The 24134-nt window shown below is 44.1% G+C and overlaps 1 protein-coding gene across 4 annotated transcripts in view; it reads left to right on the top strand.

Annotated features, from left to right (window-relative positions):
* Positions 1 to 24134, top strand: part of LRGUK (leucine rich repeats and guanylate kinase domain containing) — a 109317-nt gene that overhangs the window by 39488 nt on the left and 45695 nt on the right. For all 4 annotated transcript variants that reach the window (XR_198647.3, XR_006601410.1, XM_013050323.2 and 1 more), the window contains exons 10-15: positions 1295 to 1401; positions 6608 to 6727; positions 13362 to 13458; positions 17693 to 17806; positions 20809 to 21010; positions 21638 to 21733. Coding sequence is in view for 2 of the 4 variants with exons in the window: in XM_013050323.2 (XP_012905777.2) it covers positions 1295 to 1401; positions 6608 to 6727; positions 13362 to 13458; positions 17693 to 17806; positions 20809 to 21010; positions 21638 to 21733 (736 nt within the window). In the remaining 2 variants the exon portion in view is untranslated. The remainder of the gene's footprint in view (positions 1 to 1294; positions 1402 to 6607; positions 6728 to 13361; positions 13459 to 17692; positions 17807 to 20808; positions 21011 to 21637; positions 21734 to 24134) is intronic.

The following is a 24134-nucleotide window of genomic DNA, read 5'->3' on the forward strand; positions in this document are numbered from 1 at the left end:
CCAGTGTAATCAATAAGTGGTGCACGTGACAATATGGGAAGTAACGGCTTATTTAGGGAGTGTTTCCTTACTCTGTGGCTTAACCCCCTGCGAAGCTGAGCATCAGCACGGATGCAGCGAAGGTGCTGCTCTTGCACAGTCAACAGGCCAGCAGTGGGGTCGGAAGCCGCGCTCCACGGCTCCAGGCAGCAGCACGATGGCAGTCTGTTAATTCTGGAGAACTACCATTCCTGGAGGGTGTGTGATTCTGTTTGTGTTGCTCTAAACACTCATTTAATAATGAAATGTATTATTATGTCATTCTACATATATAATCAAAAAGTACTCAGATCAGTCTCCTGGTATTTTAAACCCTTATTTCCACTTTTTAAATTCATGATCCCCCTGGACACACAGTTCCAGAGTGATGGGACCTGACACACTAGCACCTGCCTCCCTGCTACCTTACCGGGGTGGGACTTTGTCTTGCTTTAGTGACTGGTGACAGCCGAAATCTCCATTAACGAAGGATTTCTCACACTAAATGCAAATTTGAGGTGAGCATGAAAACAGTTATAAGCATGTAGAGCGGCAGATATTCCACTTCATACATGCCTCTTGGAAATTGCGGATGAAAATAGTTACGGATGGTAGTGCCTTGTTATTCTCAAACTCAGAGGCACTTCCTAGATTTCTCTTTCTCTTTAACGTTTTGTGAAGGGAGTGCAGTTCAAAAGCCTGCATTAAGTAAAGGTGGGGTACACGAGGATCGTGGATGTAGAGGGGCGACAAGGACATTTGGTTAGAGAAGTCTGCGTTGCGAGGGAAAGACCCCTATCTTTGAATACAGGAAGCTCTGCTGAAAGAGGAGGAGGTTTGGGTAGAATTTGAGATCATTGGAATAGCTCCTGGTGAGATGGCATGAGGAACACGTCCCCGTGGTAGCGACGACCTGGGATCTAGAACTGAGTATTTTATTCCTTCCTCTCAGGCTCAAAGTGGGAGTGTTTACTATATTAAAAGTACTCTTGGGCTTTAGAGGTTTGGTGTTTGCTTCTTCCCTCCCAAACCAGAGACCAGAAAGAAGTGGGGGACCCGTGGACTCCAGCTTGGTATTTTAAGATAACCCTCCTTATTTAGGTTTTGGGAAAGTTAGAGTAGACAGGAAGATGGAGTGCAAAGGTCATGAGTATGCGTTAAGGGATTTTCCACACCCGGTTACCTGTCTTGAATGTTTTGCTCAAGAAAATTTAAGACTTGTCTTCTTTGAAGAAATGAAGCATGTTTTCCTCTTGCATTTCTAATTCTGGAAAAGGTTGCAGCTGTGAATATATATGACCCTCCCCCTGAAGTGGTCGCAGCCCAAGATCACCTGACCCATGTCGTCAACAGCGTGATGCAGCCCCAGAGGATCTTTGACAGGTATTCCTGAGGGATCCCCAGGGTAGAACTCAGGGTGGTGAGCCCAGGACATCGTCGTCGTCTGCCCCAGCCCTCTGTTTTGTGACTCATTCCTTCTTCGCCTTCTCTGAGAGGAGGGTCTTTCTTTGACTGTCTCAGTTTTAGGGTTATCGTCACATGCTTGAGCTCAGGGTTCACTCACTGGTGGTTTCCCAGGTGTGGAGATGAGTGGATTCGTCTCCCCTTGACCATCCGGCCCCTTGAATGGTGGTTAGCTATGACATAGACAGCGAAACGCCATGTTTAAAAAATGTGTCGGTTTTCCTGCTATAGGACAGAACCATAGACCTTTGCCTCATGAACAGAGAATTGTGATGATTTCGTCCACTCTAAGTTTTTCCTTAGCTGTGAGTGAGTGCTGGATAGCCCTGCCAAAGAGCATGAATGCAAACTATGAGAGAGTCCATAGAAGGAAGCCCAGCCAGCCCAAAGGAAACTTGAGATCGTCTTTACATCAATTGCACTGAGCCCGTGAGTCACCCAGCTTAGCTGAGCGCATGAACAGAGTCTCTCACATCTAAGTTCAAAGACAGATTTACCACAGTTTCTCCGTTTCTTTTTAAACAATCTGTTGGAGCAGATGGCCATTTATGCTATAAGTATATTGCAGAAATTCTATCAATACCCAAAGGCATTTTAAAAATACTTGTAAAATCTCTTCGTTATAAATGGCTTCCCTTCTTTATGTGGTATTTGCTCCTGTACTTCACATGGTTGGTTTCCCACAGAGAGCACATGTTTTATTTTGCATCCAGGACATGATTTTTTACATGTAATTTAATAATATAGACATTGACAGTTTTATATATTTATGGTCACCCTCTAGGTGAACTGATTTATCATTTATTTGCATACATCTGGAAAAGCACATTTGATTTAAAAGAAGGGCATTTATGTCTTCGTTGTATTTCTTTCCTAGTTTATGAGATTGCTAGTTGTTTCATGCTTTAGGGTACATTTATATAAAAATATGTATCAAAGAAATTTACAGCACTGTCTGAAAAACACGTATTTCATCATCATTTGTGGTTACTGAGTAGACAAGAGCAAAATGGCCAAGCAGTCCCAGATGCTCCAGAATGAAGCAGTGTTTGTTGTGAGAAACTCATGGAGACAGGGGCAAGACTACCATTGCCCATCCCAGGCTGGCCCTACAGGGAACCCTAACTCTTGACCTTGGCACTCTTATGCTGCATTATTGGGGAACCCTGTCCCTTCCTCTGGTGCGACTAGGGTGAGGATACAATACTAAAATTACATGGCAGAATCTTGACTCTGGCCTGGTGGTCACTGATAGCTTTCTTGCTCTCCTGTCCTCCAGGCTCATCTTCTACAAGCCCTGTCCATACTCTGGAATTAACCACTTCTCCAAGAAGCCCTGGTTGGTTTCAGTGAGAAATGGTACTTCCCAGTCACAACCTGGTTGCTAGAGGTAATCATTGCTCCTGAGTTGGTCATTGTCGTTAGGCTTTTTAGTGGACAGACCGAAGAATGTATTTCTTTCCTTCCTTTCGTCCAACCATCCACCCATCTATCCAGTCACCCACTGGTCTATTTTATCTATCCTGTTTATCTACTTATATGTCTCTGTCTACATCTATTCAATGCACTTATATCTAGTCTATATAGATAGATCCATATTTATTTATAGGTAGATGATAAAATACCTCCTGAATTCATACTGATACAACTCAATTTCAAGACGATAGTTGAGCTTTTACTTATCCTCCTGTCTATTGTGTCTTCCTTCCCTCCCACATCAAAGACACAGAGGGAGATGGATTTAGAATATCCCATAATTACTTTTTTAAAATCCCATATTGCAGCAGAACAGTATCAGTCCTAATATTACCACTGACATGCTTGCCGAAAACACTGAAATAATATTTTGCCCATGCTCTTCCCATCACCCCGCCCCCATTTTTTATTGTGGTAAAGTATCTATAACATAGAATTTGCCATTTTAACCATTTTAGAGTGTGTAAGTATGTGGCATTAATCATATTTACACTGTGTGGCAACCATCATCACCACCTGTTTCCAAAATTTTTCATCCCTCCACCCCCCAGCAAAAGCTGTAACCCCTAAGCAGTAACAGCCCAGTTCCTACCACTACTCCTGGTCCCTGGAGACTTTGTATCTCCTTTCTATCCCTGAGAACTTACCTATTGTATATATTTTATGTAAGTATCAATCTCCCACTTTAAAAATAGTGTACCGTATTTATATTGTCAGAACGTGTATCCGTCACCCACCATACTTCCCCCTTTGCCGTCATTTGTCTTAGTTCTATGGATAACTGCACATTTATGCCTTCCCGTCAGCCTTTGTATTAATGTCTCCTGAGTTAATTGGGTGTGCGAAGCTTGTTCTCCTGTAGACTCCTCAGGATGTGCTATGGGATAGTATCCCTTGAACCCTTACCTTACATGCTGATAATATTCTCTGTCCTTTATACTTGAAAGTCATTTTTGTTATATTTAAAAATCCATGACTCACACTTTTTCCTTGAATATATAAAAGATGATACTCTTTTTTGGGGGGCGGTGCAAAACATCTATCAAAATCTAAAAACAATTACCTTTCCCTTGTAAGTCATGTGTTCTCTTTTTCTACCTGAGTGATTTTTTTTTCTTTAAAGCCAGGTCATTTTGCTAGACTTCTTTCTTAATATTAGTCATTCTGGGCTAATACTCTCAGGTATGCTGTGTACTCTTTCAATGCATAGTTTTATTTATTTATTTTTTTAATTTCAGGACAGTTTTCTTGAATTATGGTCTTTAATATTTGTTCTGTTCCTTTGCTTTGGTTTTATCCTTCAGATAGAAGATATCCTTTGTCTATACTCAATATTTGTCACTTTCAATTTTTTCCTCTTTAATCATTTAAAAATTGTACTTTCATATAATTTTATTTTTTATTTGTTTTTATTTAAATTCAATTAGCCCACATATAGGACATCATTAGTGTTTGGCATAGTGTTCAATGATTCATAAGTTGTGTATAACTTTGAGATAATTTTAGGCTCACATGCAGCTGTAAGAGATAATACAGAGAAATTCAAGATGTTTCTAGATGTTTCTAGGAGTGATACCTTGCATAACTACAGCAGAATATCAAAACCAGGAACTTGACATTGGTACAACCCACCGGCCTGATGAGATTTCACCAGCTTTGCATGTACTCATGGGTGCATTTACTTACATGTGGTGTTGCCACACATCTAGATCGTATGAGCACCCCCACAGAAGAGTTTTGTCACAAGGATCCCTGCGCTTCCCTTTTAGGACCACAGTTGCCTCCTTCCTCTTCAACTCCCCTACTCCCTGGCAGCCAGTGGTCCAGTCTCCACGTCTATCATGTTGTCATTTCAAGAATATGATACAAACAATCATATCATGTATAACATTTTAGGATTGGCTTTTTTTTTTTTTTTAACTTAGCCTTATTCCCTGGAGATGCACCCAAGTTGTTGGATATACCAACAATTCATTCCCTTTTTTTTTTTTGCCGAGTCATATTCCTTGTGTGAACGTACCACGATTAGTTTAACTATTCATCTCTCGAAAGGCTTCTGAGCTGATTCTGTTTGGGGCTATTACAAATCCAGCTATTATGAATACGGATCTACAGATTTTGTTCATGTAGAGTTTCAGCCTGTTTGCTTTCCAGTGGATACCCTTTGGCCCTGCTGGGGTTCCCTTGTCTTCAGGTGTGTCACTTGCTGCCCCATTTCTTCCCCCCGCGTGGATCCCTGCAATGTGCAAGGTTCTGTGGGCTTTTGGTTCATGGAAAAACTTTTTCATCTGGTTTTGTTACACATGTTATCCATGGGCTTTTGCTGTTAACTTTTTCCTTTTTTTGTGTTTTTCCCCTGTGAATGTTCTGAGAGATTGAAAAATTATACCGCCACCACCTCCATTCTTCATCGAATCTATACCTTAGCGTGTATTCTTAAAATATATCTTATTCTGTATTTCTATAGTTGTGGCACGAGTGGAATTCACACACATCAGCCAGCATGTTTTCACTCCGTAGTCCAGTCTTCCAGGCCCAGAAGCCATGCCTTGATTCCTATATTAGCTCTTAGCCATTAGCTGTTCCTTTGAGCAAGTTAATTGACCTCTCTGTACTTCAGTTTCTTTGTGTATCCAACGGGGGTAATGATAGATCATGACAGAAACATCTTCATCCACTTCCTGTAGTAATTAAATGAGCTAATGCCCATCAGACTCCTAGAATAGTGCCTGGGACATATTGATTGCTCAGGTAGATTTTAATTATTACCATTTTCATTGCATATCTGTGTTCTAATTCAGTGGGCATAGATACTAAAACTTAATTCTCAGAGAGCAGTCTTCCTTCTTTCATGTTGAAGTTCTTAGGGAAATACTTGATCAACTAAGAACTAACACATTTTACCATATTTTTCCTTTTAAAAATGTGGGTAAAGTAAATTTACATGTATTTGGACTTGACTTATTACCTATGCTTTGAATATTATTTTTGACCTATCATCACGAACTTGCTCGGGAAAGTAGGACCAGCCTCCTGTCCAGTGCCTGCAGGTAGCAGGTGCTCAGTCACGGGCTTAGGCCTGACTGGGGTGTAGGCCCTGATTTAGGCCTGACTGGGGTGGAAGCCCTGACGTAGCCCTGACTGGGCTGGAGACCCTGACTTAGGCCTGACTGGACTGGAGATCCTGACTTAGGCCTGACTGGGGTGTAGGCCCTGACTTAGGCCTGACTGGGGTGTAGGCCCTGACTTAGATCTGACTGGGGTGTAGGCCCTGATGTAGCCCTGACTGGGCTGGAGACCCTGACTTAGGCCTGACTGGGGTGGAGACCCTGACTTAGGTCTGACTGGGGTGTAGGCCCTGACTTAGGCCTGACTGGACTGGAGATCCTGACTTAGGCCTGACTGGGGTGGAAGCCCTGACGTAGCCCTGACTGGGGTAGAGACCCTGACTTAGGCCTGACTGGGGTAGAGACCCTGACTTAGGCCTGACTGGGGTGTAGGCCCTGACTTAGGTCTGACTGGGGTGTAGGCCCTGACTTAGGCCTGACTGGACTGGAGATCCTGACTTAGGCCTGACTGGGATGGAGACCCGGCCTGCTGGCTGTGTATGTGACCAGACCCGGCCGTCTCTGCCTGCCCTGTATTCCAGCACTCTCCCCCGCCTGGACGCCCCGTATCCCATGTTGGTTCTGGCCGGTCCTGAAGCCTGTGGGAAGCGAGAACTTGCTCACCGCCTCTGCAGACAGTTCAGCACGTACTTCCGGTACGGGTAAGTGTGCTCACTGGCCGGGAAGGATGTAAAATGTCGGCTGTTGCTGCTTGGGGCTGTTAATTCTCAGCAAGCTTGAAAAGGCACAGAGAAGGCTCATCGGTTTCTTTGCCACTTATCACAGTGTGAGAGAGACCCCGCATGTTGTCGACCTTTATTCCCCCAAATGTTCACCTTCATTCACTGACCGCTGACATCACTCTCCAAGGGTTGCAAAGTCTGTGCATTTTTAGTGAAGCATGGTGGCGTTTGAGGCCAGGCTCGTGCTGTGGCCGCCGGCTGCGACAGCAGGGATGAGGATGGGGGTGGGGCACCTGGTGCCCGGAGCTCCCTTCCTCGCCTCCCCGCCCCCCCAGCTCCCGCCACTTGCACCTCCACTGCCTCATCTCCACATGGGGAGGCCTCTTCTGAGGCCCATTTCATGAGAAGGGAAGAGAAATGACGGCAAACGCTTTTCCTTTTCTTTCCCTTGGGCTAGCATTCACGGCACTCCAGTTTTCTGGAGGAGACATTTTGCCCTCATGGTCTGGTTAAAATAGAGGAGAATATCAAACAAATGAGGATCATTTAAAAAAATTCTTCAGCTGGGCTTGACTTTTTTTTTGGGGGGGGGGATCTGAAAGACTTTTTAAAGGTTTCTGGGAGTCCGATTTAGAGCCGCCACTGTGGTCTTTTGAACTGGTTTCCTCTTAATTTTTAACCTATGGCAAAGCAATTACTTCTAGATTAGTAATGTCTGTTGGTGACCAGAGGAGGGGACTGCAAAGATTTTTCAGACAGCAAGAAAAATCAATGCAAATTATTTTCTAATGCCTCGCCTTCCCTTAAGCTGTACATGTTCAAACAATGTAAATACTATTTGAAACAGGTCCATTTATTTAGATATCTAAAATTACATCCCTCATTTGAACAACTCCGGGATCCAAATATATAAAATGATTTATTTACTAATATATTTTAAGTACCCTGAAGTAACAAAAATAAATTAAAACTTAACATTAGAATAAAAAAGTATAGAGTGCCATTATGCCTACCTATATAGGGGTGCTGAACCTGTAGATAAGTAGATAAGTAGAACACAGTGAATGGAAGGTGAAAGTTGGCAGACCGTGTATCCCAACCATTGTCCAACATGTAAACCCAGAACCTTTTAGCAAACCAGAATTCCGGAAACCAAGGCTTTCTCTGATTAAAATTCCTTTTAATTATGTTATAAACGTTGAGCGCCAGGTCCATCATATGGTTTGTGACACATGTTTATGGAGGCCCGCAGGATCAGGTGTGTTCTCGGAGGTGTTCTTGGAGGTCTTACAATCACCAAGATTGTGAGATAGTCTGCCTCTCTGTTCCCACTTGGATGGCCTTCCTCTTATTCATTTTTATTAAATCCTATTTTTCCCCTATTAGAATGCTTATCCACCATGCTTGTGACTGATTTAACGTTTGTCTACTCAACTGTAAATCCAAGGAGGGTATGGACCAATGTCACCTTTGCCCACCATTTGGTTCTCGGTGTTCAGGAGATGACTAGGCGCTTAATACCTACATGAGAAATACTTGTTAACCAAGTGACAGATTGAGTGAACGGGATGAATGAATTAAGGGTATTATATACCACATTTCGTGGGAAATTACTCTGATAAGAAATAAAGGTGATTTTCCATTACTGCCACTGATGGATATATGGAGAGATGGATGGATTCATTCATTTGTTTACCAATTCTTTCAATAAATATTTATTGAATTCCTCCCATGTGCTAAGCCCTAAAGATACAGTGAGAACAAGATTGATAATATCCTTGCCTTAATGGAATTTGTAATCTAGTGGGGAACTCAGACCTTTAATTAGTGTCGTGTGGAGGCACAAGGCAGTGAAACAAAACCTTAAAACTAGCTTCGTGCCTACAGTTACTACTGCTACTGCTATCTTTCTCCTCCTGCTGGAATTAGCGGCCAGCGTGGAAAGACCCGCCTTACCGTCTTGCTGCCAAGTACACACCCACTCACCCACCTCCCTCGCATGCTCCGAAGCATTGTCCCACCATTCACTGGCGTCCCCATGGACGCAGAGTTCAGAACTTGCTCAGTGGCACATCATTTTAAAAATTCCATCAAGGTATGGCTCAAAGATCGTATCATTGGATTAAAAAAAAAAGATTTTAGACAGCTAGTAATTTCATCTGTGGAGAAGGTAAGAAAGTACTACTTTATATGCAGCAACTTTCTGATTAAAACAAATGATGAAACCAAAGCACATCTTCAGAGGCAAGCCATTGTTCTTGTTTAGATTTTTAAATTCCTTATCCAACATAATTTTTGTTGATTTTTAATGAAATGGGGAAAAAAGGCATGAAAACAGTTTCATCTTGAAATATACAAGTATTTACAAAGGGACTTTCTCTGCCCTTTCCTTGAATCTTTTCTTTCCCATCTATTTCATTTTCTCGTGGTATTCTGTCTTCCTTTTAAAATTACACTGCCCCATGATTGAGACATTCAATGAAATTCTCATGCACTAAGTTGTGTATCCAGATATGTCAATATTAAAATCATAACAAGGTGGTCTAACAAGCATTAGAATGGCTGAGAGATTTTATCCTCGTGTTAGGTTTTGATTTTTCTATTTGTTCTTGGTTTTAGAAGTAGGTTGGTGGTTCTTTCCTTACCTGTATTAGTTCTACATGGGGATAGGAATTTACTGCCTTCAAAATCTATTTCCAACCTTAATATTACCACACAAATCAGTGGCTCCCTGGCAGAGTGATGGATAATGAGAGAAACATAAAACAGTACAAGTATACCTGTCCACCTTCCCCATTTAAGGCCTGGAAAGTGATCTGAATAGTCATGAAAGAAAACTTTAGTCTTCTTTCTGAGATCTCCATTTTATGGCAGTCTCTATCTTTATGACCTTTTTCTTGATGTCGACTGCTAAACATCTTTACTTTTAGTACGCTAGCACAGTCACGGAAAAGACCACAGCTCTTTAGCTAAATGAGTTGTATGAGCCGCAGCTACCTTAATGCAGGCTAACCTAATGCCTGCTTATCCAGATGTGACAAACCAGTAGAACGGCTCATTTATTCATCTAATCAGTGTTTATTGGGCACCAGCCGTGTGCCGGCAGGGAACTGCCGAACAAACAGACGTGGGCCCTGTCCTGGGAGCTTAGCATCTAGTCTGGGACTCAGGCAGGTCAGTGCTGGTTCACAGGATAGTTGGATGGGTGCTGCGATGATCTCCAGGATAGAAGATGTGGAAGACACGTGGGCTGTGGAACTCCAGCGGGAGCACCTTCGGGGTGGGCAGGCATGTTTGATGAACTGCACGTACAGCCTGGAGTACCGGAAGTGTGCAGGGAGACGGCAGAAGATAAGACCAGAGTCGCAGACAGGAGTCTCAGTAGAAAGGATTTGTAAGCAGGGAGTGTCTTGAGGACTGCTGCAGTTCTAGAAAGTGCGCCCTGTGGGCGGCTTGGCAGAGGGTGGGAAGGGGAGACCGGAGACCCGGGGACCAGCTGGGGTACAGTCACAGCTCACCATGGTGTGAGTTAGAAAGTGGGCGTGTCGTTACTGGAGAGTGGGCGGGGTGGTGGCTTCCTGGAATAGGATACTCAGACGTGGTGCCAACATCTTAGATGCTGATGATCTCTTTCTGCTCAGCAGTTATTGGCATATATTTGCATTGAGGGTTAGGACTAATTTAATTCTTCTACCAAATGCCCTAGGAAGACCTGGGCTTTTGAGGGTAGCCTTTGAAAGAGTTCCCTTACTAACAAGATGGTGTGCTATCGTGGGCTTGAATTTCTTTCTTTCTTATTTCTTTTTTTCCCCTTGTGATTGATTTTTTTTTTTTTAACTATGTTCCGTTAGCCAGCATCTAGTACCTCATGAGTTTTTGATGTGGTGTTCAACCATTCATTAGCATTACACCCTGTACTCATCACAACATGGGCTTGAATTTAGATGTGCTCACAGCCAAACCTCTGCCTAAATATTTCCAGTAGCAAGAAGTTTGTTATTTCCTGAGGCAATCTGGTCCAGAACTGAGATTCTAAAACTGCATGCTTCTGAATCAAACTGAAAACATTTCTACTCCTCATCCAACTGGCTAGTTCTTCTCCGGCATCTTCTCATCCTATTACATTTCCCTGGATATTGGGCCATTCCATTGACCTTGTGGATTCCTTCCCCTCCCAATCGTCATCTCTTCCCCATGGACTTGATTTGCTAAGATTCTCCAGGACAGCTGGCCCATGAAGAGGCCTTTCGAATGTCCAAACTCACTCTCAGACTCTCCGGCTCAGTGTTGTAGTCTGGTGGTCATCTCTAACTCAGTTCTTCTTTGGTGTGGCTCCCATTGCAAACTATGACTTAACTAGTCAATTAATTAGTAAATAATAAACTCATGGAACTCTAAATTACAAATGGAATTGTATTGAGACTGGGGAGAAAAAGGACACTGAAGGTGATGGCCCAGGCAGATTTCTGTCTAAAATTAGGCATCATTTTTTTCTGAGTTTAGTGAAACACTGCTCTCACTATGCAGCATTTCTTTTTTAAGATGTTCACATTTGGGCAGCCTACTCCACAGCGAACATTTCTGCATGTGAAAATTGGATGACAGGATTCAAAAACCCACAAGTCATCTTAGGTCAATCGTAATAGAAGGTTCTGCAGCGGATACAGGCTCTGTCATCTGCATTCTCCTCCTCTCTGAAGTCTTCTCTTTATTTACCTGCCTAGAAGCTTCATATTACTTCTTGGCTTTGTCTTCCTTTTAGAAATTCTGAAAAAAATTCCTGCCGCTCAGTTCCTTTGTTGGAAAATGCAAATCCAATACCACGCGTAAGGCTATGTGAAGGGTGTGCAGTACAGGGTTCTCAGTCACTGAATTCTCTTTTCTGCCTGTCAAGGACACCACTAGACAGAGGTCCCAGGGCCCTGCCAAGGTGTGTGAAGGAATGCCAGAGTAGTCACACCACAAAACAAATACCATGGTGTTTGACAGTGTCTTCTTGGAATATACTCTCCTTCCTGGGTCTGTAATTTAAGTAGAATGTTAAGACTTTAACTTTCCTAGTCTAGTTAATTCTTGATGATAATGGAAGGGGAACAGTGGTAGAAATGATAAAAATTGGGCTCTGTGACAGAGAAGCTTTTGAGGTTATGACGCTGCGTAACCGATAGTAAGAGGAATTGACGCGGGGTCATCCTGGCACTGCTGCTTCGTCAGCTAACTGCTGTGCCTCAGTTTCATCTGTGAAATGGGAACAGCAACACTCGCCTCATGGCTGCTTGTGAGGAAGACCTGAAATACCATGTCAGATGTCTAGCTAGTCTCATCTGCTCCTTGAAAACCATAGAATAGTACAAAAGATGAGTTTGCACTGCAGTCCCAGAGCTCCACTCTAAGAAATGAGGTATGAAATTGAGAGTCATGGGCTAGTTGGGACCCCATTGTCTATTTCTGGGACTGATGCTGGTCTGCTCTGTGGCCTTAGACTAGTTGTGTTTATTGCCCTCCACCAAATGGAGTTGGTCCTGCCTCTTTTCTACCTTGCAGGTGTCATTTACTTGCTCATGTTTTTAAAGATTTTATTTATTTATTTATTTATTTGTCAGAGAGGGAGAGAGAGAGCATGCACAGGCAGGCAGAGTAGCAGGCAGAGGCAGAGAAAGAAGCAGGCTCCTCGTTGAGCAAGGAGCTCAATGGAGGACTCGATTCCAGGATCCTGGGATCATGACCTGAGCGGAAGGCAGCCGCTTAACCGACTGAGCCACCCAAGGGTCCCTTTACTGGTTCATGTTACAGGTAATTGGTGACTGCTTGCACGGAGGCGGGTGATGGGGAATGCAGTAGCAAGTAAGATGAACAAGATAAAGTCCTTTCCTCCTGAGTTGTATGTCCCGCTGGGGAAGACAGGGAACAACCAGATAATGTGGATAAGGGAAGACCGTTCAGGTGACAGGGAGTAAGCGGGAGGGTGTGGAGACGGGGAGGGGATGCCGTTGTCGCAGCTATCAGCAAGGGTCTCTCTGGTTGACCTGAGAGCTCCACCCAGGGCTTCTCTTGGGAGGCTTATATCTGGTGTTGATAGCACGGGCTGAGCTGAGGAGGTGGGATCCTGAGCAAGGAACTGGGTGGAGACCAGTGGCAGACACTGAGGCTATGAGCACATGGAGAGCAGCATCATCAGCCACAGGGGGTCAGGAGAGGCTTTTGGATTGGGGGTGGAGGGCGGGAGTGGAGCGCGGCACTTACCTTGAGTCCTGGAAGACAGGTGGGCCAGCCAGGTGAGGGATGAGGAGGGGCCCGGGGAAATGCCCAGAGCAGAGAGGACACGAAGACTCTTGGGTGGAAATATACAGGTAATGAGCGGAAGTAGTCACGTGGGAGGAGGTGACGGACACCCGCGCACCCGGACTTGGTGTGGACGATCCCGTTTGTATGAGCCCTTGAGGAGCGGAGCAGCTGAATGTGGTCTAGCACTTCGAAACCACAGTGCTACGTTACCTCACAATTCATGATTCGTGGATCGGTTTCAACTTTTTAAAACCTACTTTTACTCAAACCTTTTCTATTTTCAATCTCAAGCTGCTGGAAGCCGACCGGTTATCTACTGTGCTTTCAGGGCCTGCCACACCACAAGACCGCCTTACTTTGGAGAAGGGGATCGAGTGGATTACCATTTTATCTCTCAGGAAGTTTTTGATGAAATGCTAAACATGGTAAGAACCTTCTCCCCTGTATTACACAAGAAACACTCATCCTCTGGTAGGAATATTAGGAACTAGTGATAACAAAGAGGAAAATCTTGTGTTTGTTATGAGAGAAGTGTTCTTTTGGGGTTGTTTTTTCTTAAACCATGTGTATATCCTTGTTGACGTGCAGCTTTATTTTAGGATCTTGGAGAGAATATTGTAAATTTTCAGTGAGTAGATGTTTTAAGAAAATGGAAATAAGACCTCTATGTAAAGTGCTTGTGATTTGTGCTTATTATGTGCTGCTGTTATTTATTATTATTTTAAAGATTTTATTTATTCATATGACAGAGATCACAAGTAGGCAGAGGCAGGCAGAGAGAGAGGGGAAAGCAGGCTCCCTGCTGAGCAGAGAGCCCGATCCCAGGACCTGGAGACTATGACCTGAGCCGAAGGCAGAGGCTTAACCCACTGAGCCACCCAAGTGCCCCATGTGCCGCTGTTATTAATCAGACTTTATTCAACATAGGCAGTTCTCCCAGACCAGTCTGATGTGTGATATGAATTGAGCCTCTCTTGCTGTGGGAGTGTTCTGTCCAGAGACCCCTCCTGTTTGCCATCACTGGTGCTTTCTTCTTCTTCTTCTTTTTTTTTTTTTTTTAATTTAAGATTTTATTTATTTATGAGAGAGAGCAGAGGGAGAGGGCAAGCAGACTTCACACGGAGTGCGGAGCCTGATGTGGGGCTTGATCTCAGGACCCTAAGTTTATGACCTGAGCTGAAACCAGGAATTGAACACTCAACCAACTGAGCTACCCAGGTGACCCGTCACTGGTGCTTTCTAACTGTTGTGGTCCTAAACATCATTTCATCACGCAGTGTCTCATTCAGTTGGCCTGTCCTGGACACATATGTAGCCTTAAGCTTCCATGTTACACATCAATGTGCATAACTGTAGTAGAGTTAAGCATGGGATCTGCAGTTTCTATGAGTTTGATTTTGAATGCCCAGCTTTATACATAGTGCCTGTTTTCTCTTGCATTCACAGAGAATCCCAAATGAGAAAGTCCTATAATCTCTAGGCCGTTTCCCCTCTAACCTTGTCAAAAGAACATCTTTGAGATTCTTTATAATCTTCTCTCCTAGGGCTGTATTCTGGTAGTTGATCTGAATGTATCAAGAGTATTTTGGGATTTTTATATTTCTAAAAGCCTTAACAGAGATAAGAAGCATTATCTTGATATTAGTAAGAAGGATTCCTTTAGGACTCTTAGGGTTGAAAAACAGCTAGTTCCTGAAATTCATGTTAATTTCTCTTGTTAGAGTCTGAGGCATTTTTTTTCTTGGTTCAGTTCATCTGTTCTCAGTACCCCATATGCTCCCCTGACGTTCCATACCTTACTGGATCCGTAGTAACTAAGTCTGGTTTAATTCCTAGTCTAAGAAGTCGCTGTATTTACACTCCATATTTGGTTTCACAGTTTGACTCCCTCTACAAAATCCTTGTCTGTGTGAGTAGTGCTCGTTTTTACTGCTTCTGCTAACTTTATTACTTCAGTATAATGTCATTTTCTTCAACTGGAATTTTGCTTCTGAGCTCCTTTTCCTTAAAATGAGCTCAAGACTGTTTCATGAAGAGGCAAACCGTGAGAGGTTGTAACTCATGACACACTATCAGCTTCGCCAGTCACACCGACACACTCAGCCTCCTGTATACACACCCCCGCTCCCCGGAACCCCCACCCAGCCAGCCTGCTGCCCCGCCTTGGCAGACTACCCTGGCATCCCCAGGCCCCGGATGCCTCCTGTGGAGGCACCCTCTCCTCCATTCCCTCATCACCTACATGTGGATCGTCACCCCACTGCGTGCCTACAGACACACAATCCTTTTTTTTTTTTTTAATTTTTTAAAAAAGATTTTGTTTATTTATTTGAGAGAGAGACAGAGAGCAAGCATGAGAGGGGAGAAGGTCAGAGGGTGAAGCAGACTCCCCGTGGAGCTGGAGACTGATATGGGACTCGGTCCTGGGACTCCAGGATCATGACCTGAGCTGAAGGCAGAAATTTAACCAACTGAGCCACCCAGGTGCCCCAGACACACAGTCCATTTTTAAGGACATATGTGCAGTCACTTCCCTGAAGATATTCTTCCTCTCTTGTGGAAGTAAGATCACAGACCTGGAGGCTTCTGAAATAGGATTATTGCTGTTTACTAAGAAATCTCCCAGCAGGAAGATGTGAAAGGACTATCACCAGCCAGGAGCTGGAGGACACTTACTCTAAATTTTTTTTAAAAGAAGTATAACAAAGCCTGTTTTATATACTAAAGTACAATGCCAGATTCCTCCCAACTCTTCATTCTTCCAGAAGAGATTTTTGGGCTCCACAGAGGGCGGCCCTTGTACACACAAGTAAACAAATGCACAGTATTTATCTGAAACGTGTTTCAAAAGTACATTTTGAGGGGCACCTGGGTGGCTCAGTTGGTTAAGTGGTTTAGCTTAGGACACGATCAGTTGGTTTAGCTTAGGACACGATCTCTGGGGTATGAGATCGAGGCCCAGGTCAGGCTCCACATTGGACATGGAGACCTGCATGGAACAAGGTTCCCTCTCTCCCTCTACCCCTACCTTCAAAAAAAAAACAAAAACAAAAAACCCGCATTTTGAAAACAGGGTGAGTCACAGTAAGCAAGATAGAGTATATGCCTGGTGGGAGATTCAGATAGGGATATTATCCATCTATATAGATGCAATATATATATGTATTATATACGTACATATGATATATGTATATATATAAGATGTCATACGATTTGCTTCAAAGAACAAAGAAGGCGGGGTGCCTGGGTGGCTCAGTGGGTTAAAGCCTCTGCCTTCGTCTCGGGTCATGATCCCAGGGTCCTGGGATCGAGTTCTGCATTGGGCTCTCTGCTCAGCAGGGAGCCTGCTTCCCTTCCTCTCTCTCTCTGCCTGCCTCTCGGCCTACTTGTGATCTCTGTCAAATAAATAAACAAAATCTAAAAAAAAAAAAAAAAAGAACAAAGAAGGCATGACATTGAAGACATAAAATATTAGGATATTTGTTGCAGAGTTTTTAACTTTTAAAATGCGTGATATAAACTCCTTTGGATTATGAAGTGTGTGATTGTCCTCATCACTCCTAGCAGACACATTCACTAGAGACCCACCGCGCCACAACAGGTATTCTGTGTCTCATGGACTTCCAACAGCCATGCCACGCACCCCCCCAACAGATGGCCTAGTCCCCCATCCCCAAATCTCCGGAACATGTCGGGCCAGGAGGCAGAGGTAGCATAAAGGATTCCTAACGGCTCCTGTTCTTAATGATGCTGCCATCCGGTGGGATTCAATTCAATTGACGGGATTCAGCCTTGCAAGCTTTCATTTCTTTCAAAATCCCGTGTGTGGGGAGCCACAGTTGCCAAGATCATCCGTATTTTTATTCCTTCTTTTGTCATCAGCTTTCCAGTTTAGATGAGACCTAGTAGCTTAATAAATATAACAGCGTCAAAGAAATGGTCGGTTTTGAGAGGCATGTTTTAACTTGGACTGTTTTGCAAGGGGGTACAGCTTTGGGAAGAACTGGGCTTCCAGGAATTAGATGGAAGGCAGTATTTAAACCTCAGATCACTCTAGGGCACACGGCAATTCTGTTGAAAAACATTTGGGGCAGTATCAATAAGAAGCTGTGTTTTATAAGGAAAAACCGAATTGGATCTGTTTTTCATGGCTTATCTCAGGATGCGAAGGTTTTTAGATGTCCCTGTAATTCATGGCCTTCAGGCTTATCTGGGAATGCAAGGCTTCCGAGAATGGGAGCTTTTTCTGGGGTACCTGGTCTACCAGCGTAGCCAATACGGCCGAGGCTAAGAGCGGGCCATTGGTTTTGCTTTCTCAGTAATGACAGTTTATGGTGCACGTTGGGCAAGGAAGCAGGTAAATGAGCAAAATGCTCGGTCCTACCAGCAGCTTCACACTCCTCAGTGCCTTCACTCTCCTCACGTGTTTCGTCAGCAGATTATGGGATCTCCAAAAACTCAATTTTTTTTTTCCAGCTGAGAATTCTAAATAAATTTCTCTACCACATTTTGATATTAAGTTTCATAAACCCATCGTCAGCCTTCTATTTGTAAGTTTTATGGAAACATAGAAAAGTAAGATATCAAATCGTTTTATTTATATTCAGTTTCATTATGGCAGCTGTTAAATGAAAAACCTCTGTGCTTCTCAAATTTCAGGGGAAATTCATTCTGACATTTAATTATGGTAATCACAGTTATGGATTAAATAGGGACACCATAGAAGGTATTGCAAGAGATGGTTTGGCAAGCTGTATTCACATGGAAATAGAAGTAAGTGTCTTTTCATTCAGTCAATTTATTTTAAATGCATGTGTGTGTTTAAGTGAGTCTATCTATATCTATCTATCTATCTATTTATCTATCTATCTATCTGTCTATCTATCTATCTATCTATCTATCTATATTTGTGGTTGAAGAGGTGGGGGTAGCACCTAGCACCCTGCTAGGCACAGGGGTGGCCAAACATGCACAGTTAAATAACTGGAGTTATGACAGAAGACATGGATTGCACATATACTAGGAATAGAAGTGCTACTCACGATTCACTTTTTTTTTTTTTAATATTTTATTTATTTGAGAGGTAGAGAGCAGAGAGAGGCAATAAAAGAGAGCTTTAGAGGAGAGAGGTCAGCAGGAGAAGCAGACTTCCTGCTGAGCAGGAAGCCCGATGTGGAACTTGATCCCAGGACTCCAGTATCATGATCATGACCTGAGCCTAAGGCAGTCGCTTAACCAACTGAGCCACCCCACGATTCACTTTCTGTGTTAACTTCCTCACTATATTCCTCGTTTAGGGCATGTGGTCTCTGTTTATATGAAGTGATATCCAGGTAAAGGTGCTCCTCACAGGCTGTGGAGCTGGTACACTGTCCCCTCGGGACCTGCCTGGCCGCTCTGTGCAGCCGCCCTTGTTCTCTGATTCTTCACGAGAGATGCGTGGGCTGTGCTGTCAGACGGCCGCTGCTTGCAGGTTGCAGTCCATGCCAGCTTGGAGCTATTCAGACTTGCAAATTTCAGGAGATTTCTGTCTCTGCCCCCATATCCCATCTTCCCCAGTGATCTTCTATAATTAAAATATGCAGAATATTACATATTCTAATCTGTAACTAGAATATGGATCCAGTCTAGATCCAGAGTAAAACCATGACTATCCTATTTAATTGTTTTTTTTTTAAGATTTTTTATTTGTTTATTTGACAGACGGATCACAAGTAGGCAGAGAGGCAGGCGAGAGAGAGAGGGGGAAGCAGGCTTCCTGCTGAGCAGAGAGCCCGATGTGGGGCTTGATCCCAGGACCCTGAGATCATGACCCAAGCCAAAGGCAGAGGCTTTAACCCACTGAGCCACCCAGGCTCCCCCTATTTAACTGTTTTTAAAATTTATAGCTTTATTAAGTATGTGAAGTCTTTAAAGAAACTTGATTGTCTTTGGAAGGTAACTTCACTGAGTGGTGTAACAGTTTTGTAGTCAGGAAAATAAGTTAGGAAAATGATTCTGTTAGATCAAACTTACAGAAAACAAAATCTGGGCTGGTCAGATATTCTGTTTCTATCGACTCTGAAACTTCTTTTAAAACTTGTAATTGGGCAGAACAGGAGACTGATTTCTTTTTGGCTCCTCGGATTCGTGTGTTGCCTCACTGCAGTGAAATTGGGCCTGTTCCAGCTCTTTAATTTTTCTAACTTCAAAATCCCACAATTCTCCTCTTTCTGCAGTTGACTGCATTTGCCTCTCTAAGGAGGTTTTCTGGGTTTCTATGCTAATCACCAAAAATATCTTCCTTGGACAAGGCAGAAACTCTCCAGCTTCCTGTGCTTACCTTCTTCTGGTTCCCCGGCTCTCTGAGTGCTGGCTCCCTCCTTCCTCTTCCTCCCTGAGAACTCTCTCCTACTCATTTCCAAGAGGTTGACTCCGTGAGCCAGGCCTGGTGTCCCTGGTTGTCCTGTCATTGGCAGATTTAGAAATTCTTTTGTAAAAGATCCCGTAGCTCATCCCCCCACCCCATGTTTAAAACAAAGATTTTGAACATTGAGCTAAACTACTGATGACGGGCTCGAGGTGGAAGGGGCTTTAGAGTTCATTTGGAAGGACTCTTGCATTTCCGCTATGAGGAAATTGGTGCCCAGGGAGCAATTGTGGGATTGGCTCGTGGTCTGCAGTAGCTGGGGAGCTGTGGTCTGTCACCACCCAGCCCTCCCGATCCACAGACCACCACCCAGCCGCGCTTCTGGGTGTGAGCTCCTGGCAGCTTGGTTGTCCCTTGCTCTGGGTAGAAGCTGTGAGATGTAGCAGGAACCAGCCAACCAGGTTGCTGGTTTAGGAATAGGGCCAGTCCCAAGGAGATGACAATGGGGGAACAGAGGAGCTTTTCTTCTCTGGTAAGATCTTTATGTCCTGCAGCTGCAGAGGATGCTCTTTGAAATGTAGACTTGAAATTACTTCTCAGTGGGGCACCTGGCTGATTAAGTAGAGCATGTGACTCTTGATCTCTGTGTTATAAGTTCAAGCCCCACAATGGGTATAGAGATTCCTTAAAAATAAAATCTGAAAAAAGAAAAAGAGAAATTTCTCTTCAGTATTAAAGATACAGCACTACTGTGAATGTACCTGTTTGTATCTAGCAATTTATTTTTTTTTTAATTTTTTTTAAAGAGGATGTGAGTGGGGACAGAGGGAGAGAGAATCTCAAGCAGGCCTGATGCCCAGTGTGCAACCCAACAATGGTCTCAGTCTCATGATCCTGAGATCATGACCTGAGCCGAAATCAAGAGTTGGACACTTAACCCACTGAGCCACCCAGGGGCCCCTAGCAGTTTTCTTTTTTAACCATTATGTTTATTAGAGTAATTAATTAGAGGATGGCCAGGTAGTTCTTTTATTTCCAATAACAATATTTGATGGACAAAGGGAAGTAATCCAACTTTGAGATATTTACAGGAAAATAATAGCTAATTACCCAAATCTTATAATATAAGACTACTTATTACACCTATGTAGTCAGATGTCTCCAACATAATTTCTTTTTTTTTTTTTTTTAAAGATTTTATTTATTTATTTGACAGACAGAGATTACAAGTAAGCAGAGAGAGAGGAGGAAGCAGGCTCCCTGCTGAGCAGAGAGCCTGATGTGGGGCTCGATCCCAGGACACTGGGATCATGACCTGAGCTGAAGGCAGAGGCTTTAACCCACTGAGCCACCCAGGCGCCCCTCCAACATAATTTCTAAATTGTGTGTCTGTTTCTAATTTATCACCTTTTCTTTGAACACATAGGGTGTAAGAAGTTTGAAATTTTCCTATTTTGAGCCTCGATATATCCTGGTGGTGCCCATGGACAAGGAAAAATATGAAGGATATTTGCGGAGAAAAGGATTATTCAGTCGTGTAGAGATTGAATTTGCTGTGTCCAGAGTGGACCTTTATATTAAAACCAATCAGAAATTTCCAGGATATTTTGATGCGATCATCAATGCAGGTTGGTAACTTTCAGTGAAGTTTTGCTTTTGAAGTGTATTGTCACTGGGGGGAAATCTGCTGTAACCTGCATCTTAACTGTTGGCTGATGAAGTTTCTTGTGGTTATGGAACTGGGTGTCTGCTTCTTTTGTTAGCTCTCTGCCAGGGGTTGCCCTACGTCCTAGAGGCTGCTCCCAGGTCGTGTGCATGTGGCCCTTCTGTCTTCAGGCTGGTGATTGCACATCACATTCTCCTCATGCTTCAAGTCTCTGCTTTCCTCTTCTACCAAACAATACTCTTCCTTTACGGGGCTCATGGGATCCTGTGTAGGCCCACCTGGAGAGTCTCCCTTCTGACTAGCCCAAACTCAACTGATGAGTAACCTTCGTTACATTTGCAGAACTCCCTTTTGCCATTTAACATGACATAATCACAGGAGTAACACCCCCTCACATTCACAGGTTCTGCCCACACTGAAGAAAGGCAGTTATCTGAGGGTGAAGTGTCTTGAGGGTCTCAGAATTCTGCCTACCACAATAGTCGTTACTTAGATGTAGCTTAGAAAATCAATACCGCCATCAGTTGCATATTGGCTGTATTTTGGTATGATTCTGATGCCTTAAATTACCTTCTCTCATTTACTGTAGATGATCTGGAAGTTGCCTACCAAAAGCTGAGTCACCTCATCAGAGAATACCTTGGATTGTCTGAGGAAACATCCAAGAATTTGGCTCCGTCTGCAGGTACTACGCTGTCCCTTTTTGTGCCTGGGAAACCAGTCTGAATTGCGATGTGGGTACTCGTCAGCCAGGCTCAAGCTGGTTCTAACGCTTTAATCCCCCTCCTTCCTCCCGTGTGATTGTCTTCACAAGTGAGCTACGTGATCAGCCCCCTGCACCTGTCCCTCTCCTTGTCGGGTGGCCATAGTGGCACTCACAGGGCTGTCCTTCAAGGACATGCTGGCCGGTGCCTCCTTGGTGTTTATGGTAAATAGGGGCCAGCCTCCTGGTTCAGAACTCAGCCTTCCAGAAGTTGGGCTCCCTGAGGGAGCTGAGGTGGCATTCTGCTTGGCAAGTTTGTGTTTAGCGTTGTTTTCAGCCAATAGGTTTCTTTCTCCTTTTCTTTGCATTGCCACAGTCCTCCAAATGTCTGGTACTAGAGGGGACAGTGGAAGAGCATGGTCAGAGGGTGTGAGCCTGGTTGTGGCCCTCCCATCCCTTGGGCAAGCTGCTTTGCTGTTCAGAACTTCACTTGACTATCGTGCTAGATGGAGTTGATGCTCTCCATTGAGGGAGAACCCTGTGAATTCCCCATGGAACATGCACAGCAAACAGCATGGACTGTAGAGCAGTGTTTCTCCTCGGAATCCAGGAATTCTAAAGCCCTAACTTAGAATTTTGGCACATGGATATTTTGAGATGTATTTTAAAGGTTCTCCCCAATCCACCTCATCCCCACTCAGATGGCTGACTATGAAAAAAATGACAGAAAATTCGCTTTGGCAAGGATGTTGAGAGATTGGGAAGGTAAAATGGTATAGCTCCGATGGAAAACAGTGTAGTCATTCCTCAAAAATTAGAAATAGAATCACCATATATTATAGCAATTCCACCTCAGGATATCTACCCAGAAGAACTGAAAACAGGGACTTGCACAGGTACTTGTACCCCAGTGAACTGCTGCATTATTCACAGCAGCTGAGAGGAGGAAGCAGCCCAACTGTTCGTCAACAGGCAAATGAATCAACTAAATGTGGTTGATAAATACCGTGGGATGTTATTCAGCCCTAAAAAGGAAGGGGCTTCTGTCTGACACACACCACAAGGAGGATATGTTCTGCAAAGTGAAGTAAGCCAGTCACAGAAACACAAATACAGTCTGATGCCCCTTTTATGAGGTACCTAGACTCGTCGAATCCATAAGGACGGAAAAATGGGATGGTTGCCAGAGGCTGGGTGGGGGGGGGAGGAATGGAGTGTTGTTGTTTCACAACTACAGAGTTTCACTATTACAAGATGAAACGAGCTCATGGGCTTCCTTGCGCAATAACGTGAATATACGTAACACTACTGAGCCGAATACTTAAAAATGGTGGGGACGACAGACTTTACGTTCTGTGTAGTTTTTGACACCCGAATGAAGAAAAAGAAGGTCCCCTCCAGTGGGCTGAACTGCTCTCACATATCACATATTGTAAAACATTGATGTGAGACCCTTGCTTGCTGTGTATTCGCGTGCTTTGGCCTCCGTGACTCTTGGCCCAGTAGGACTTCGCTGGCCGGGTTGGGGCAGGCCAGGCCATGGTTTTGCCAGAGTTGAGACTGGCGGTGCCCTTTAGCAATTTTACACACGTTTTTCAGGTCAGGGACCTCTGGAACAAGGTCATTGTGACACTGGTTCGCAACCAACAGATCACAGCGAGAGGCTATCCTTCCATGTGTTTCTTCTAGAAGACAGGTGACCGGGGTAGGACTTCCCGCCTGCAGAGGAGTGGAAGAAAGTGTACCCTATGTGCAGACAGGCTTCATGGAGGACTGGAGGACTGTGCCCAGTCTTCGAAGGGGGGACATTCGATGAGGAGGATGCCCGTGTGTTGATCCACACGGGTAAACTCCCTTCAGTTTTTTAGAAAGCCGTGCTGGGTAGGGGGCATGGCATATCTCATGAGGCTTCGAGAGCTGGATGGAAGTCTCTCGTGAGGAAATCTGCCTCTCTTTGCTTTCAATCTTTGCTAACCTGGCAACTTCTGATCTTTAATTTGATCCCCTGGGTGGAGCTGTTGCGCAGGGGGCACGCTCCTACGTTAGAACACCCTGCCCTGATCCCTGAGCTGGGCCCGGCTCCCACTGTAAATGAATCAGTTGGTGTTCTGGCTTTTAAATCAGCCCCTTGTGGATTTAGATGAGCATGAGTCCGTCCCTGGAGCCTGACCAGTTCTGAGAAAAGGAGAGAAGCATGTTTGTCAGTCCGTTGCACAGAGGGCACCTGTGAGCTGTGGCGTTTGAACTGGATCTCAGCCAGCGGAGCCCCTGCTCTCCATCATTCCATATTCTGCGACCACCAGGACACTGACGATTCGGTGCAGTTGCCATTTGGTGAATTAATAGACCAGATAATGTGTGCATAGGAAAACAGACTCCCGTT

Source organism: Mustela putorius, unplaced genomic scaffold (assembly GCF_011764305.1).
Source record: "Mustela putorius furo isolate JIRA1106 unplaced genomic scaffold, ASM1176430v1.1 tig00003845_pilon_pilon_pilon, whole genome shotgun sequence".
NCBI lineage: Eukaryota > Metazoa > Chordata > Mammalia > Carnivora > Mustelidae > Mustela > Mustela putorius.